Below are 17,419 nucleotides of genomic sequence, written 5' to 3' on the forward strand. Positions count from 1 at the left end.
GGCCACTACAGTGAATCATGACATTGGAGGCCTTTCACAGCTACACACCACCACATTGGTAAAATACATTCAACTGATCCCATAGCTAGCTTCCACTTCCAACAGTTTATCCAATTGCCTTGTGACTTTCCCAAATAAACCTGCTTCCGCCACACTTCCAGGCAGCTTGTTCTAGCTGCTGTTCACACTGCAGGGGATACTTTCTTCGTGTTACCTGTCACCTCCTGTTTCCGTTACTTCTGTCAATGAAAAATGGTTCCCTCAAAAGGCGTTTGTGACGTTTAACACTTAAAGCCACCTGCACCATAATACAGCTTTTCCAACTCCCCCAATAAATGAAAGTCTGCCCAGTGGCCACACCTACAAATCTTTGCTGCACCCTTCTTGACGTTCTTCCTGAAATGTGGCTCCCACTCAAAAGAAATAACCATTTCTATGGTTTAAAAGGCAACTAGAAACAACATTTTCTATCTTTTCCAAAATACACGAGAGCTTCAGAAGCTCCACCTTTACAGGAATTTCATTGTTGTAATTCATCCAGTGTTTCCAATCCATTCGACCAGATGGAAGAATTTATACTACGCTGTACAGGAAGCAATAGGTAGGAAGTTTCAGAGAAGCGTTAAGACTTGTGTAAAAGGAACAATTTCTGATCAGCTGTGGTACACACCACCCAATTTCCACGTCTCGTTCCACAATTTCCATAGCCTTTCCCTACAGCAGCTGTGCAGCAGGTAGAGCCGCTGCCTCATGACTCCAGAGGTCCAGGTTCAATCCTGACCTCTGGCACTGTCTGGGTGGAGTTTGCACATTCTCCCTGTGACCCCGTGGGTTTCCTCCTGTCCCCCAAAGACATGCAGGTTGGTAGGTTAATTGGCCACTGTAAATTAACCCCTAATGTGTGGGTGAGGGTAGAATAAAACGGGATCAGTGTCAGATTGGTGATTGATGGTTAGCACAGAGTGGGTGGGCCAAAGGGCCTGTTCCATCTGTATGATCCTGACCTCTGGTACACTTGAAGCTGTTATGTAGCATGTAGGTTGGGGCTGATCTTTTTACTGTGTGCTGCTTCACATACTACAGCAGAGCATTGTGTGGGTGTGTCTTCTTGTTAAATAGATGAGACTGATAGATGTTGGCAGGACGCAACATTTTTGGAGTGAACTCTCTCTCTCGAAGTTCTTTTCCTTCATAAGCCAGTAAGTAGTCTACATGTGACTGGGAGAAGATGGGAGAAGTCCCAGTGATGATCAGCTGTAGGTAACAAATGTCCAAAGTCTCTTAAACCGAGACATTCAAATCAGCATTTTTTTCATTACAGGTAGGAAGAAAGGTCACAATCCAAACAGCAAGAACAGCCAAGTTAGAAGCAAGCAGGACTGTTACAAAACTCACGAATAGGCGTAAAAACCTTAGTCGTCAGAGTAAAAATATCCAATTACTGGTTACTGGGAACTGGCATGGACCAGATGGCTTGCTGTGTTGTTAAAGTGTTCCAAGGTGTGTCACAAGACCAATCAATTTGACACTTGTCATAATTACTAATTTAGCAAAAATACAACACTAGGGAAACAGATTCTCAACTCACCAAGGCAGCTCCCAATCATTACTGCCTACATCAGCACACAGGCAAGAACAAAGGTCAACATTTCTGCACAATCTTCGAAGAGGTGACAGTCCATTATCTTCTCTCAGACAATTGTTTTGGAACGGACTGCACGAGAATGAGTCTGCTCCAAAATGTGTCACAGACAGGCTCGATAACTATTGAAAACACACATGCGTGGGATGCTTTGCTTCTGTTCACTGACATTATACAGGCAGTCCCCGGGTTAGGACAGGGTTTGGTTCTTGAGAACCTTTGATAACCCAAACTGTTTGTAAGTAGGAAATGAACAGACCTAGTGTGTGGGAGAGGACCACAGAACCAGTGGTAATGGGGGGACCGAGCAGGCGTGGGAAGAGCGGATGCCAGCCGGCCTCACTGACTCGGTGAGGGAGTGAGTCTGCTCAGTGTTCTGGCTCTGCTCTGCACCACCCAGCACCCCCCCCCCCCCCCCCCCATGATTGTTGCAGCTTTGGGCCAGGAGAGAAGGCACGGGGAAGATGCCTGCAGCCGGGTGAATCCACCCCGCTGGTCTCCCAAATGCTTGTTCATATGCGGGCTGTTCATAAGTCAGGCATCCGTAACCTAGGGAGGGCCTGCAAGCATAAAAATGCTCAGTAATGTTCCAAGGAGCTCCAAGGACCAATCAAGGGTAACATCTGACACTTGGCTACAAAATCAAAGCCTCCATTCTCCCCAGAGGTAATTGGGAGGATGTAGTTATATGTAACCCCAGTCAACAACCCCCAGAAAGGAAATTAACACTTCAGGGGTAACAGAAAACAAATCGCACAACAGCAACAAGACAGCAGCTTAATGTCAAGACACAGACGAGAAGCCAGCTACCCTTGTAGTGTTGTCGACAAATGAAGCCACACAGGATCATTTCAATTGGATATTTATTGACGAGTTTGACACCAGTTGAAATATTTACTTCTTCTTGGACACACCGACTGTGCGCCCTCTTCGGCCTGTGGTCTTGGTGTGCTGGCCACGCACACGGAGACTGTGGAGAGGAAGGAGTTATGTCAGAGGGAGCTCAAAGGCAGCAACAGGCTCACTTAACACAGTACCCGGCAGGTTCTTAACACGAATACAAATCCCACCGTAACTACAGGACTCATTAACCCTGTCACCACTGCTGAATTAACCAGCATCCACACTGGACCTTCAGAGCAGCTCTGGTACAGCAGTTAATGCTGATGCCTCACAGCTCCAGGGACCCGGGTGTGATCCTGACCGGGGTGCTGAATGGAGGCGAAAAGTTCTTCCCGTGCCCGTTTCTCCAGGCATTCCGGTTCCCACCACAGCCCAAGGGCAGGTTAACTGTAAATTACCCCATACCGTGGACCAATGGCAAAACAGACTCATGAAGGGCAGCTAGAGGAGTTGATGGGAAGTGAGAGAGAAAGTTCCAGGGCACAGGGAAGGAGAAGGGCAATGGAACTCAAGGGATTGCTCCTCTGGGGGCCAGCATGGAGACTTTGGGCCAAATGGCCTGCTGCTGCGCTGTTAAAAAGTTCCATGGGATTGATCAGGAGAGAAATTTGACACTCGTCGTAAACACAAAGCTCCCAGTTCTTCTGGGATGGAGGAAAGATGGGAGCAACTGGATTTTAGCAGGCACTGGAATGGACCGCAGAAGACAAGGGTTGGCGAAGAAGCAAGGGGAATCATTTGCTAACTGCAGATGCAACAGATAGGCGTGGAGCCAAACCTGGCCACTTTAGATGAGGCTTAAAAAAATAAAACAAGCTGCAAGTGCTAGAAATTCAAAGAGAAATCAAAACTGATGCGTTGGCTGTGGTCTGAAAATTGGTCGACAGACCTGGGGTATAAACAGGCCCTTCACATGGTGGCAGTAACTGTTGGCATACTACAGGGATCAATACTTGGGCCCCAAAATATCAACGATGTAGAGAAGGGTGTTATTTCCAATTCTGCTGACGACACTAAACTGGGTGGGATTATGAATTGCAAGGAAGATGCAAAGAGGCTTCAAAGTGAGAGTGGGCAAAACCAAGCAGATGCAGATTAAGTGGCAGCGTGTTACTTGAACAGCGTGAGATTGGGAAGCATTAACGCAGAAAGAGATTTAGGTGTCTTTGTATAACTAGTCACTGAGAGCAAAAGATGTAGGGGCAGCAGGCAATGTAGGAGGCAAATGGTACGTTGGGTTTCAGCGGACGAGGGCGTGAATGCGGGTGAGAGGGTGTCTTGCTGCAGTTGTGCAGGTCCTCAGGGAGATCACACCCGAGAACTGTGCACACTTCTGTTCTCTTTACCCAAGAAAGGTTGTAGTTTCTATTGAAGCAGTGCAGCAAGGACTCACCACTGATTCCTGGGACGTTGTGAGAGAAGAGGTGAAGCCAACCAGGTTTTTATTCACTAGTGTTTAGAAGGAGATCTCATTGAAACGGATGAAATGCTGACGGGGCTGGACAGGAAGGATGTGGCTGAGAAGTCTAGAGCCAGTGTCACAGTCTCAGAGTAAGGGTTCGGACATTTTAGACTGAAATGAGGGAATTTCTTCACAGCAGCAACACACAAAACGCAAAAGTGGGTCGGGCCTGACGAAGGGTCTCTGCCTGAAATGTCGACTGTCCATTTCCCTCCACGGATGCTGCCTGACCCGCTGAGTTCCTCCAGCATTTTGTGTGTTGCTCCAGATTTCCAGCATCTACAGTCTCTCTCGTGTTCCTTCACACCAGGCAGCGAACCTGTGGAGTTCGCTATCACAGAGGACCGAAGCGACTAGCGTGCCAAATATGTTTGAGAATAAATTTATGGACACAAAAAACTATCAAGGGGCTACTCATGGTAATGACGCACAATCCGCTGGAGGAACTCAGTGGGTCAAGCAGCATCTGTGGAGGGGTGGGGAGGGAGGAACTGTAGACATCTTAGGTTGAGATCCTGCATCAGGAAGCTCATGGTAGGCTGATCCAGAGGATTAGGCACATGGGATCCACGGTGACTTGGTAGGTTGAATTCAAAATTGGTTTGGCCACAAAAGACAAGAAGATAGTGGTGAAGGGCTGCTGACTGGAGGTCTGTGACCAGTGGCATTCCACAAGGATCAGTGCTGGGACCTCTGTTGGAGACAGGAGACTGCTGATGCTGCAACCTGGAGCAATAAACAATCTGCTGAGAGGAACTCAGCAGGTTGGGCAGCGTCTGTTGGGGGGGGGGAGGAATTGTTGATGTTTCGGGTGGAAACCCTGTATCAGATCCTGCTTTGCTGGGATCGCTTGTTTGTGATGTACATGAATTATGTCAAAAACATAGGTGGCCTGATGAGTAAGTTTGCAGATGACATGAAAATTGGCAGAGTTGTGGATAGTGAGGAAGGTTGTCAAAGAATAAAGCAGGATGTAGATCAGTTGGAAATATGGGCAGAGAAATGGCAGACGGAGTTTAATCCGGACAAGTGTGAGGTGTTGCACTTTGGGAGGTCAAATGTAAGAGGAAAGTGTACAGTAAATGGCAGGACCCTGAAGAGCGCTGATATACAGAGGGATCTTGGGGTGCAAGTCCACAGCTCCCTGGAAGTGGAACATAAGTAGACGGAGTGGTAAAGAAGGCGTATGGCGTGTGTACTTGCATCGGTCGGGGCACTGGGTATAAGTCAGGAAGTCACGTTGCAGCTGTATAAAACTGTGGTTCAGCTACATTTGAAGTATTGTGTGCAGTTCTGGTCACCACATTACAGGAAGGATGTGAAGGCTTTGGAGACGGTGCAGAAGAGGTTCACCAGGATGTTGGATGGGTTTGATAAGGAGGTCAGACAGACCTGGTTCTCTTTGGAACATCGGAGGCTGAGGGGCGAGTTGGTAGAAGTTTATAAAATGAGAGGCATGGATGGGAGAGATAGCCAGTCTTTTACCCAGGGTAGCAATGTCAGATACTAGAGGGTGAAGATTTGAGGGGGTGGGAGTTTAAAGGAGATGTGCGAAGCAAGTTCTGTTTTATACAGAATGTTAGTTAGGTGCCTGGAACACGCTGCTGGGGAACAGGGGTGGAAGCAGATACGGTAGCAATGCTGAAGAAGCATTTCGACGGGCAGTTGAACAGGCAGGGGATGGGATTAGTTTAAATTGGCATCATGATTGGCATAGCCATTGTGGGACGAAGGGCCTGCTCCTGTGCTGCACTGTCCTATGTTTTAGGAATGGTGGGTGTGTGGGGACACAACACTGAGAAGATGATCAGCCATGGAAGTACCCAATAAGCAATTAGACTCGAAAGGGTGAATGTCCTACATCTCTAACTGTGGAAGACTTGACAAAGATCGTCTTCTCCCTCAGGCTGTTGAAGGACACCCATCTGTTTCTGTATTGTCAAGAGAAACTAGACCAGCAGATAATCAAGTCTCTCTAAACTTCCAGAGCTTTGCCCATAAGGAGAGGAAAAGAATGCAGGATCAACAACTCCACAGAAAGGTCCACAGGCAACGGCCAGGCACATAGTCACACCAATCCATCAAGTCAAGTTCAGACCACGGAGAGGGAAGTCTCCTATTCGACATCCTACAGTATCTGACCAAAGATGGAACAACTGCCCAGCTACTGAGAGCTCAGGATTGCTGAGCACACCCCCTACCCACGCAAGCAATGCAAGCCAGTGCTGCTGATGCCGACGGCTGACACTCGGTGACAGGACTGAGCAGCAACTGGACTTACCCCCAGAAGTGCCGCAGACCCCTGTGTGCACGGATCTTCTTCAACCGCTCCAGATCCTCACGCAGTTTGTTGTCTAGACCGTTGGCCAAGACCTGAGAGATTACGGAAGCAAATAAAAATAGTCAAATAAAGAAGGATGTGTATGATACCCACGCAGATTAGACATAGCACACCCAAGGGAAAGCTAGATAAAAAGACAAAAAACAGGGGAGCGCACTGATAGAAGGGGGTGGGGAGGAGACCTTGTGTGGAGCAAAAATCAGTCAGCAAAGCCTGTTTCTGTGCTGTACATGCAGTGAAACTTACAGCACAGAAACAGGCTCTCTGTCCCTCAACTTGTCTCCACCAGTGTTTTGCCTTCATACAGACACCCCCCGCCTACTTCACTCTGGCCACACACACTGGTAAAATAGTGTGCCGGGTACAAGAGCACTACACTGCTGGTGATGCAGGAACCGTGGGTACTCTAGGCTAGGATGGGACACAGTTGCTGCCCATTCAGAACATAAACACAATGCAGAGGAAGAGGACATCTTCATTCCTTCCAAAGCCTACTGATATTGGCAAAGATACACTACAAGTGAGAAGCAATTCAACTTGATGAGGAAGAGAACCCTTCCACATGCAGACACAGTCTGCAGATGCTGAAATCTGGAGCAAGAGACAACTGCTGGAGGATCTCAGCGGGTCAGGCAGCATCTGTGGAGAGAAATGAGGGGCCTTGACCCGCAACACCGAGTGTCCATTTCCCTCCACAGATGCTGCCTGACTTGCTGAGTTCCTCCAGCAGTTTGTTTTTTTGCTCCTTCCACAAGCAATTAAGTATTTAGAGTCAGAGTCAAGGAACAGGCCCTTCGGTCCATCATACCCGTGTCAATCCCATCACCCCAATGCACCCACACTCTCCATTTCTGAGAATCTCACAGTAAACAGCCCCGAATGCCATTTTAAATCATGATTTTAGTGTCTGTCTGATGCATTAATTAAGGAGAAATAAAAAACTTAAGGGGGTTAGTCTAAGCATACTATCAACCTCCTCCCCGTAATGCACAGACATTGAACGATGCCCTGAATACTGCTCCCTAACTGCACACCATGCAGAGTAATCTGGGGAGGAACACCAGTCCAGTACTCAGTAATACGTTAACAAGCAATGCTCAGCCTTAATCTTGGACATTGCCCTACCTGGCTGTATTTGCCGTCTTTGACATCCTTCTGTCTGTTCAAGAACCAGTCAGGGATCTTGTACTGTCGTGGATTCTGCATGATTGTTATAATGCGTTCAACCTGCAGGTGGACGAGACAAACAAGCTGTCACCAACATTTAGTTTCTAAATAAGTGTGTCTCTATGTTGTCAAGGGCACACAGAACATCCAGCAAGAATAGTTACTCAGGTTACCGTGGTTCCCATCCAGGACACTGTTTGCTGTTGAAAGTAGAAGGCTGATTGGCCATTGAAGACATACATGGCACATCATCTGGAAGCCAACAGTCCACTGCACTTCCCAGGAGCATCAAGGAAATGTGACACCATGCATTGTCGTGGGATATCAGGACAGACGAGCACATGTGTGATTTAAGAGGTAGGTTTCGAGGCGTTTTATGATGTGGGGAGATTTATGGAAAGAACTCCAGTGGTTGAGACCGGAGGAACTGGAAGCTTTGCAGAAACAGGGAGGCACAGGGGGTTTGAAAACCAACATTCTCAGATGGTTAGACAGCAGACGCCGAGAGTTCTGGCTGTAGTGTACTCGAGGCAGTTCAGACACAGGAAACCGCAGATGCTGGAATCTGGAGCAACAAATAATCTGCTGGAGGAGCTCAGCGAGTCGAGCAGCACTTGTGGGAGGAAAGGAATTGTTGATGTTTTGGGCCACGACCCGAAATGTCGACAATTCCTTTCCTCCCACAGAGGGCGCTCGACCCACTGAGCTCCTCCAGCTGTTTATTAGTCAAGGCAGTTCAATTCATCCTTGGGCACTGAGGTACACAGGGATCCTCCTGTGGAGTTAATACAGCAACTCAGTGTGAAGCAGGGTAATGGACCAGGAACCTATGTCCATTTCTTGTTGGTATTCCCAGAACTAACGTTAATGGACCTTAATCCCACAAATTCACTCCCACATTATAAAGACTGCACTGCATTATACAACAGCGACAAGGTTAATCAGTACAATCAAAGTGGTTTTGCCAGGTCACCAGATACCAGCGACTCACCTCCTCTTCAGAAAGCTCTCCGGCTCTCTTGCTCAGGTCAATGTCTGCTTTCCTCAGCACCACATGAGCATAGCGCCTCCCAACACCCTGACAACAGATAATTGCAGACAATTAGAGGCTCACAGTAGATGGCACAGAGTAAACGACCTCAAGGACTATGCATACATTAGGCATTCATAATAGGCTGTAGGAGCAAACCAAAGAAAACAGTTGCTGGGAATATGTGGGACTAATCTGGTTAAATCTTTGTAACAACGACTCAGTGTGGCCAAGATTGTTCTTTTGAGCTTCCCTGCTCTAAGCTGCATCAGTCAAGCCGGCATCATATCACCCACACAAACATACATCTCCACAAGGATGTATAACAGACATAAGAGACTACAAATACTGGAATCTGAAGCAAAAAGCAAACTGCTGGAGAAAGTCAGTGGGTCAGGGGGCATCTGTGGAGGCAGTGGGGTGGTCGATGTGTTGGGCCGAGACCCTGCATCAGTCCTGTGGAACACAACTCCGAGAGGGTTGGACAAAATGGGAAGAAATAGAATTAAAACACCCATGGTCAGAGCTGGGCCCAGCAGTGCGTGATTTACATTTGTGAGTACCAATGAACGATTTTACCTCCCACTCAGAGTGACTAAAATAATTCCTGCCCTCAGTGAATAAAGTATTTTATGAAACACACAAAACACTAATAAAAGAGATGGGTTAACCCAGTTTCAAGGGGAAGAGGCAGATTTGGGGTGAGGGGGAATTACGGAACATGGAGCCTCGGCAGACGACGACACTGCCACTAGTGGGGGAACACTTAAAATTTGGAAAAATCATGGACACAAGAAGACTGCAGATACTGGAATCTGGAGCAAACAAAAAAAATCAAACTGCTGGAGAAACTCAGAAGGCTGAGCAGCATCTGTGGGGAGTGGGGGAAGAAACTGTCGACATTTCGGCTTAGGACTGAAACAGGATCCCGACCAGAAATGTTGACAACTCTCCCCCCACAGATGCTGCCACAGAGTTCCTCCAAGCAGTCTGTTATTTGCTTGGAAGACTATGAAGCAATTAAAGAATTCTCAAAATCTGTGATGCTGAACTGAGAGCCAAAGGAGGGGTAATGGAGAAACCAAGGCAGGGGTGAGTTACCTGATGCTTCAGATCTACAGTTCACCCTGGGGAGTCAAGTACAGTAAAACCTGACACTCCACTGTCCAACTATTAAGAAATCCTGATGGTTTCACATGTGGCTCAGCAGGTGAAGGGAGAACTCGCTTGAAATTGACTGAGGAACTGGGTTCGCACAAACTCATTAGATTCACTGGAAAGTTTGTTATACTACAGTATAACTGAATTAAAGGCGAGTTGGGGTATTAATAACAATAGCATTCAATAGTCTGGAAAACCCACCAGTCCATCAAAGTCCTGAGGGTGCCGGATTATTGGAGCTTTACTGTCCTGAGACATTTGCAAAGGAGGTGAAGGGATCCAACTGTTGCCACGAAGAGGAAGGCAGTAGATGGCTGAGGAATGGAGTCAGCAGTGGGGACTGAAGCCAACAGCAGGAACCTCCCTGATGTTTACTGGTCAGTCAGTACCAGAACACAGAGATGGTGGTGTGGTGGTCTAAAGCAGATTCACCAAGCTAATTCCTGGGAATGAGAGGGTTACCTGATCAAAAACTGTTGGACAGTTTAGGTCAGTATTCCTTGGAGTTTAGAAGAACAGGGGATGCCCTTATTCAAACATGCAAGATCCCGAGGGAGCCTCTCAGGGTAGATGTTGAGATGTTTGCACTAGTGGAAGAGTCCCAAACAATGGGACAAGGTTACAAGATTGGGCGGGGGGGGGGGGGGGGAAGGTGGGGGTGGGAAGCCATTTGAAACCGAGGTGGGTGGAAACAACTTCTCTCAGAGGGTGGGGATCTCTGGAACTCTCTGCCCCTGAGGGAGGTGGAGGCTGGATCATCAGATGTAGTACAGATGGAGGGAGATAAATATTAGGAAGACCAAAGAATTGAAGGTTATGGGGACCTGGCACTGAAGCAGCAGCAAGGCTGGTATAGATTAACTGCGATCATGTTGAACAGCAGGGCAGGTTTGAGGGACAGAATGGCCTACTCCTATTTTCTGTAAAGAGGGACATCACGTGCATACACGTGGAAACAGGCGCCACTTCCAGCCTTTTCTGAAGGGCAGGGAACTGGGAATGAAACTTGCTGGAGACTTGTGGGTTGCAAGTGGATGGGTGAGAATGTGACCGGGTGAGTGCAGTGCCATACGGCGGCTGTGACATTGGGAAGGCGGTGGTCTGTTTGACCACTCCAAAGGGCGAGGAAGGAAGTTATCTTTGTCGCACATAACTATGGATTCAAAGTAGGACTTCCGACGGAAGTGGCACTGACTGATGTTTTTGAAGAGGTAAGACGTTGGAGATGGGGTAGGAGTAAAGGACAGAGAGGTCAAGGGTTTGAGAGGGGCAGTAAGGAAGACAAGGAACGATTGGTTTAGGTGGGGAGGTCGACCAGTGGTGTACCACAGGGATAGGTTGGGCCCCAGCTGTTCTCAATCTGTATCAACGACTTGCCATGGAGATTAAGTATAATATATCCAAGTTCGATGATCGCAAAGCTGCAGGACAGCTTGAGTCGTGAGGAGAATGCACAGGCTTGAATGGGGGCGGACGTGGCAAAAGGAATTCAATGTGGAAACAGGTGAAGTTACCCGCAGGTACAGTGATTAATGCTGCCCATCATCATCAGACTTCTTATTTAAATTATACAGGCCCTGGGGAGATGGAACTGGTGTCCCTACCATACAAGGACATACAGGAGTGCAGTAAAGCTTCAACCCATTATTCCTGGGTTGGGGCCAGTAGAGTAAACAGAGTGGGTTTTAGCATTCAGAAGAATGACAGGTAATCTCACTGAATACAACATACTTAACTTGACAGGGATTTCCCGTCAGGAATGTCAAGAATCAGGGATCAGTCTCTAAATGAGGGCTCTTTACTGAGGGAGAGTGACTCTTTGACCTTCATGGGGTCTATGGAGGCTTGGTCACAAAGTACAGTAAAACGCCGTTAACTTCAGAAATATCAATGGTTTGGCACCTGGACCACCCCTGGTACAGCAAGTCATTATTACATGCGGACACCAGCCACGTGTGGGCTGGGTGTGCAGTCAGGATTGGGAAGACCAGGGTTCAGAGAATTGGCCCAGGTATGCTGCCAGAGCACTTGTATGTTTCAACTTGTTCGACAAGCTGAAAAGCCACAATTTACAAACCAACACTCGACTGGTTCTGTTTCCAACACCCCCTTTAAACCAACCAAAGCTCGGCTCCCCTTACTCCCTTTAAACTCAGCAATTTCACTGGAAAACTGTGTTGACATGTGGAAGAAATAAGTAAAATAGAAAGTCCGTTGGCCCAACATAAATAACATCCAATAGTCCGACACCAGCAAATTTCCAAGGGTGCCAGAGTACAGTTTTAATCTATATTCAGGACAGAGACCCATATATTATTGAGCATTAAAGGAATCGAGAGATATGGGGAAAGTGCAGGAAGGTTCACTGAGGTAAAAGATCAACCATTATTTTACTGAATGGTTGAACAGGCACAAGGAGCCAATGGCCTCCTAGTCCTCCTTCCATTTTTTTAATCTGCTGGACGTGGAAGCCATAGAAAGAGTGCAGAGCAGATTTAGAAAGGATGCTGCCTGGATTGGGGAGCGTGCCTTATGAGAACAGGTTGAATGAACTCGGCCTTTTCTCTTTGGAACGATGGACGATGAGGGGGGACCTGACACCTCTAAGATGATGAGAGGCATTGATCGTGTAGATAGTCAGAGGTCTTTTCCCAGGGCTGAAATGGCTGCCACAAGAGGACACAGGTTTAAGGTGCTGGGGAGTAGGTACAAGGGATACGTCAGGGGTAAGTTTTTTTACTCAGAGTGGTGAGTGCATGGAATGGGCTGCCGGCAACGGTGGTGGAGGCGGATACGATAGGGTCTTTTGAGAGACTTTTGGATGGGTACATAGAAAAATAGAGGGCTATGGGTAAGCCTAGTAATTTCTAAGGTAGGGACATGTTCAGCACAGCTTTGTGGGCTGAAGGGCCTGAACTGTGCTGAGGGTTTCTATGTTTCACCACCAGAAAGCTGTAAGGCAGTTCCAACCTATGGCACCAAGTTCCTAAGGACGGCACCATCTGAACTTTGGTCACAGGTACAATAAATCAAACAGACGCAACAAGTCACTGCACTCCAAATTATCTAACTTCTATACGGTTCCTGTCCAGTGAGAAGATTCTCATGAGAGACACCAAAAAATAACAACCATATCTAAGTCATGACACAATGCACCTTGGATCACATGTTATAGAGGCAACCACCACCATGCACTAGAGCTTTTTCCCCCATACAGGGGCAATTTGGTTTCTCAAAATAATTGTTAACAGCTCCCAGAAAGCCGGATGTTTGAAAAAGAACGATGGGAATATACCAAGTTATATCGACCAAAGAACTCAAAACACTGCAACAGGATCATTTGAGCTTATTGAAATAAAACCAACGATTTGTTGAAGCTCCTGGAAAACAATTTCAGATCAGCAAAATTAACTGGAAAGAGAAAATTACGATTTACTCAGGCAATGGATTTAGTCACAGAAACCCAACAACCACACACGCCGTAAGACTCTGAACCAGTTAACTTACACACACGGTGATGCTACATTGAAAGGCAGATTGTAACATCCTAAATTCAGAATCGGCAGTAGGCTCAAAGCACACCAACAAAGACACAAATGCAGAGACACAGTCCCACTGCAGAATCTTGACCTGAAATGTCGACCATCCCTTTGCCTCCACGGATGCTCCTTGACCGGCTGAGATCTTCCAGCAGTTTATTTTGTGCTACAGACACAGATCAGTGGCTTTAAACACACTCAAAACTGATGCTTGTGATAATGACACCCTGATCACTGTGTTGACCACCTCATCTCCAGTCACAAGGAACCAGCAGGTGCCGTCTGATCTGTTTAGGACTTCCTGCATTTTCTGTTTTCCTTCAGATTTCTAGCTTCTGTGGTATTTTAAGTTTCAAACCAGGGATTCTCACCTTGATGGCGGTGATAGCGAATGCTATCTTCCTTCGCCCATCAATGTTGGTGTTGAGCACTCGAAGAATGTGCTGGAACTTTTCAGGAATAACCAAGGACTGAAAAACAAAGGAACAATTTGTCAACAGGGGAAGCAATGCAGGGAAGCTTTTAATCTCAGCCTGAATTCCTGGGCATTATACACAGCCCTAATATTTACCACACATCTTAAAGTCAATCAACTATTCTATAAGCAGAAAACAAGCTGCTGGAGGAACTCAATGGGTCAGGTAGCAGAGGAATGGTCAATGTTTGCCTCCATGAATGCTGCCTACCCGCTGAGTTGTTCCAGCAGCTTGATTTTTGCTCCAGATCCCAGGATCTGCATACAAGACAGGGCGGTCTGCAACTCAGTACAGAGGTAGGGAGAACAAGTAAAGGTTTGTTACCAAGGGGAATACCAGGGAGGGCATTCAGCCCATCTAGCCTGTGTCAGCATTTCCAGTCAGCTTCAATTCCCAATCTTATCCCATATTCCCACAATTTTTGCCCTACAGCCCAGTGAGGAATGGGCAGCACAGTGGCACAGCAGTTAGCTCGCTGCCTAGGCTCCAGAGACCCAGGTTCGATCCCGACTTCTGGGCTGTGTGGAGTTTGCACATTCTCCAAGTGTGGGTTTAATCAGCTGCTCCACTTTCCCCCTACATCCCAAAGGAATGTGGGTTGATTAAAATGGCCACTGTAATCAATCTCACAAGGGAGAAGCACAAGTTGCCGGATCGTAGGAGAAAAGGGAATGGGTTGGGTCTCCAGTCCAGATGAAGGGATTTTGACCTGAAACGTCAACCATCCATTTCCTTTCATAGATGGTGCCTGACCTGCTGGGTTCCTACAGATCCTAGCATCTGCAGTGTCTCCACTGGGATAGGCCCTCGGTGGCCTTATATTCCAGGCAAAAGCCACCCAGACCCCAGGTAACTGAAAGAAACTCAGGATGTCCCCGTTCACCCTCACCAATTTTTATAGACGCACCATAGAAAGCATCCTATTCGGATGCATCACAGCTTGGTGTGGGAACTGCTCTGCCCAACATCACAAGAAATTGCAGAGTTCTGGACACTGCTCAATTCACCTTGAAAACCAGCTTCCCCACCACTGATTTTGTCTACACTTTCCACTGCCTCAGGAAAGCAGCCAATATAATCAAGGACCCATCCCACCCCAGTCATTCTCTCTTCTCCCCCCTCTCATTGGGCAGAAGATATAAAAGCCTGAAAGCACCCACCACCAGGCTCAAGGACAGCTTCTTCCCATTGTTATGACCGTTAAACAGACCCCTTATACGATAAGATTGACTCTTAACCTCACAATCTACCTCCTCATGGCCTTGCACCTTATTGTCTGCCTGCACTTTCTCTGTAATTGTAACATTTTATTGTACATTCTATTAGTTTTTTTGTACTACCTTAGTACACTTTTGCAATGAAATGATCTGTAAGGATAGCATGGAAAACAAAGCTTTTCATGTGACAACAATAAACCAATTTTCCTCCTGCTGCCCTTCATGAATGATTCAAGGCCCCGCCAGGTTTGCCCTGACTTCCTCCAGAAAGGGAGCTGGCAACCCAGCAACAATCCCTCACTCCCACCTCTCCTCCCTGAGAAAGGCCCACACCCCCCACCCCCATACACTGCACCCCTCTCTCTGGTCTTCTCTTTCCCACCCCCACAGCCCTGCCTCCAACAGACCCCTCCCCCCACCCCACCCACCGAGCTCCCCAAAACTCACCTCCTCCCTCCACAGGGGCCACAACCTCCCTCCCTGGGGCTCCCCAACCTCCCTCCCCCGGGCTCCCCAACCTCCCTCCCCCGGACAACCCTCTCCCTCCCTCGGGCTTCCTAACCTCCCTCCCTCCCCCCCCCTCTCTCTCTCTGGGGCTCCCCAACCTCCCTCTCCCCCTCTCTGGGGCTCCCCAACCTCCCTCCCTGGGGCTCCCCAATCCTCCCTCCCTGGGGCTCCCCAATCCTCCCCCCCTCTCTCTCTCCCTGGGGCTCCCCAACCTCCTTCCCTCGCACCCCCTCCCCAACATCCTCTCCCCTCTCTAACACCCCACCCCGGGCTCCCCAACATCATCTCTCCCTCCCTCTCTAACACCCCCTCCCAAACCTCCCTCCCTAACACCCCCCCTCCCGGCTCCCCAATATCCTCTCCCCTCTCCCCCACCCCTCTAACACCCCCCCCCGGGCTCCCCAACATCCTCCCCCCCCACCCCTCTAACACCCCCCGTGGTCCCCAACCTCCTCTCCCCTCCCACCCCTCTAACACCCCCCGTGGTCCCCAACCTCCTCTCCCCTCCCACCCCTCTAACACCCCCCGTGGTCCCCAACCTCTCCCCTCTCTCCCCCCCCACCCCTCTAACACCCCCCGTGGTCCCCAACCTCCTCTCCCCTCTCACACCCCCCGTGGTCCCCAACCTCTCCCCTCTCTCCCCCCCCACCCCTCTAACACCCCCCGGGCTCCCGCCACACTCCAGGCCGCTGCAGCCTCGGCCCGAAGCCCTTTCCCCGCTGGCGGGACCGCGGCATCATCCTCGGCCTTCATTCCGCCACCTCCCGCCTCTCGCAGCGGCGGGCCAGCGCCCGGCCCCCTCCCGCCGCCCCCCCGGCCGCCCGCCGCGGCGGATGGCGGCGGATTGCCGGCGGCGGGGCCCCACTCACCATGATGGCCGCGGCGCTCGCTCGGTCTGAAAGAGAAAAAGGAAGTCGGTCCCACCGCTTTTATGTGACCGCCGAGGCAACTTCCGGTGTGCCGCGCCGCCTGTCCGCCCGGGTAGGCGCCCGTCCTGAGAGGAGAGTTCCGCCTGTAAACCCTTACCAGGAGTTAAATTAAGAGAGACAGAAGGGTCTGCAGCAACCATCTGCTGGAGAACTCAGCGGGTCAGGCAGCATCTGGATTAAGTAAAACCTGAGTAAAATAGGACAGTAGATGCTCAGTACGATTTCCAAAAACGCCTTGGTAGTCATTCTCCAGCATTCTGCACTTAGGTTGTTTGTGATTAAAAAACAACTCTTATCAATCTGATGTAAAAAATTCAACAGCCTGGTAATTGGTTTATTATTGTCACATGTATCAAGGTACAGCGAAAAGCTTAGTTTTGCATGCCATCCAATCAGATCATTTCATTACAACTGTGCATGGAGGTAGTACAAGGGAAAAGCAGTAAGATGCAAAATAAGGTGTTACAGTTGCAGAGAAAGTGCAGTGCAGGCAGACAATAAGGTGCAAGACCATAACGAGGTAGACTGTGAGTCTATCTTATGATACAGGAGGTCCATCCAGTAGTCTTTATAACAGCAAGATAGAAGCTGTCCTTGAGCCTAGTGGTGCGTGGTTTCAGGCTTTTGTATCTTCTGCCTAATTCGGGGGGGGGGGGGGGGGGGTGGGGAAGAAAGAAGAGAGAATGGGGTGGGAGGGGCCTTTGACATCATCTTCAAAACTAAAAATGTCCAAAAGGAACAAGAGTACTATCAAACAGTGTTTGACACTGAGCTGCACAAGGAGATATTAGGACATAAAAATCAACAAAACAAAACTCAATGCTGTAAATCTAAAATAAAAACAGAAAATGCTGTAAATACTCAGGTGGGCAAGGGTTATTAGGAATAGGAATTAAAAGCTGGCTCAGCCTGCAATGCCCACATCCCTTGAATGAATAAGAAGAAAATAAAAGCTGCATCTGTGGCGATTGCCTTTCGCAATGGGATGAATGAGCATTTTGTGGTGCTTGCTATCTCAAATCATCTGGAATGAAATACCCATTGT

General features: G+C 48.6%; 1 protein-coding gene across 1 annotated transcript; it reads right to left on the reverse strand.

Moving 5' to 3' along the window:
• Positions 1-2,488: 2,488 nt before the first annotated feature.
• On the reverse strand, positions 2,489-16,382 carry rps18 (ribosomal protein S18). The gene is made up of 6 exons (XM_052043556.1): positions 16,315-16,382; positions 13,617-13,715; positions 8,507-8,593; positions 7,474-7,575; positions 6,289-6,380; positions 2,489-2,612 (listed from the first exon to the last, which is right to left on the reverse strand). The coding sequence occupies exons 1-6, from the start codon at positions 16,315-16,317 to the stop codon at positions 2,537-2,539; spliced, it is 459 nt and encodes a 152-aa protein (XP_051899516.1). The 5' UTR covers positions 16,318-16,382; the 3' UTR covers positions 2,489-2,536.
• Positions 16,383-17,419: the final 1,037 nt, after the last annotated feature.

This window comes from Pristis pectinata, chromosome 34 (assembly GCF_009764475.1).
Source record: "Pristis pectinata isolate sPriPec2 chromosome 34, sPriPec2.1.pri, whole genome shotgun sequence".
Lineage (NCBI taxonomy): Eukaryota > Metazoa > Chordata > Chondrichthyes > Rhinopristiformes > Pristidae > Pristis > Pristis pectinata.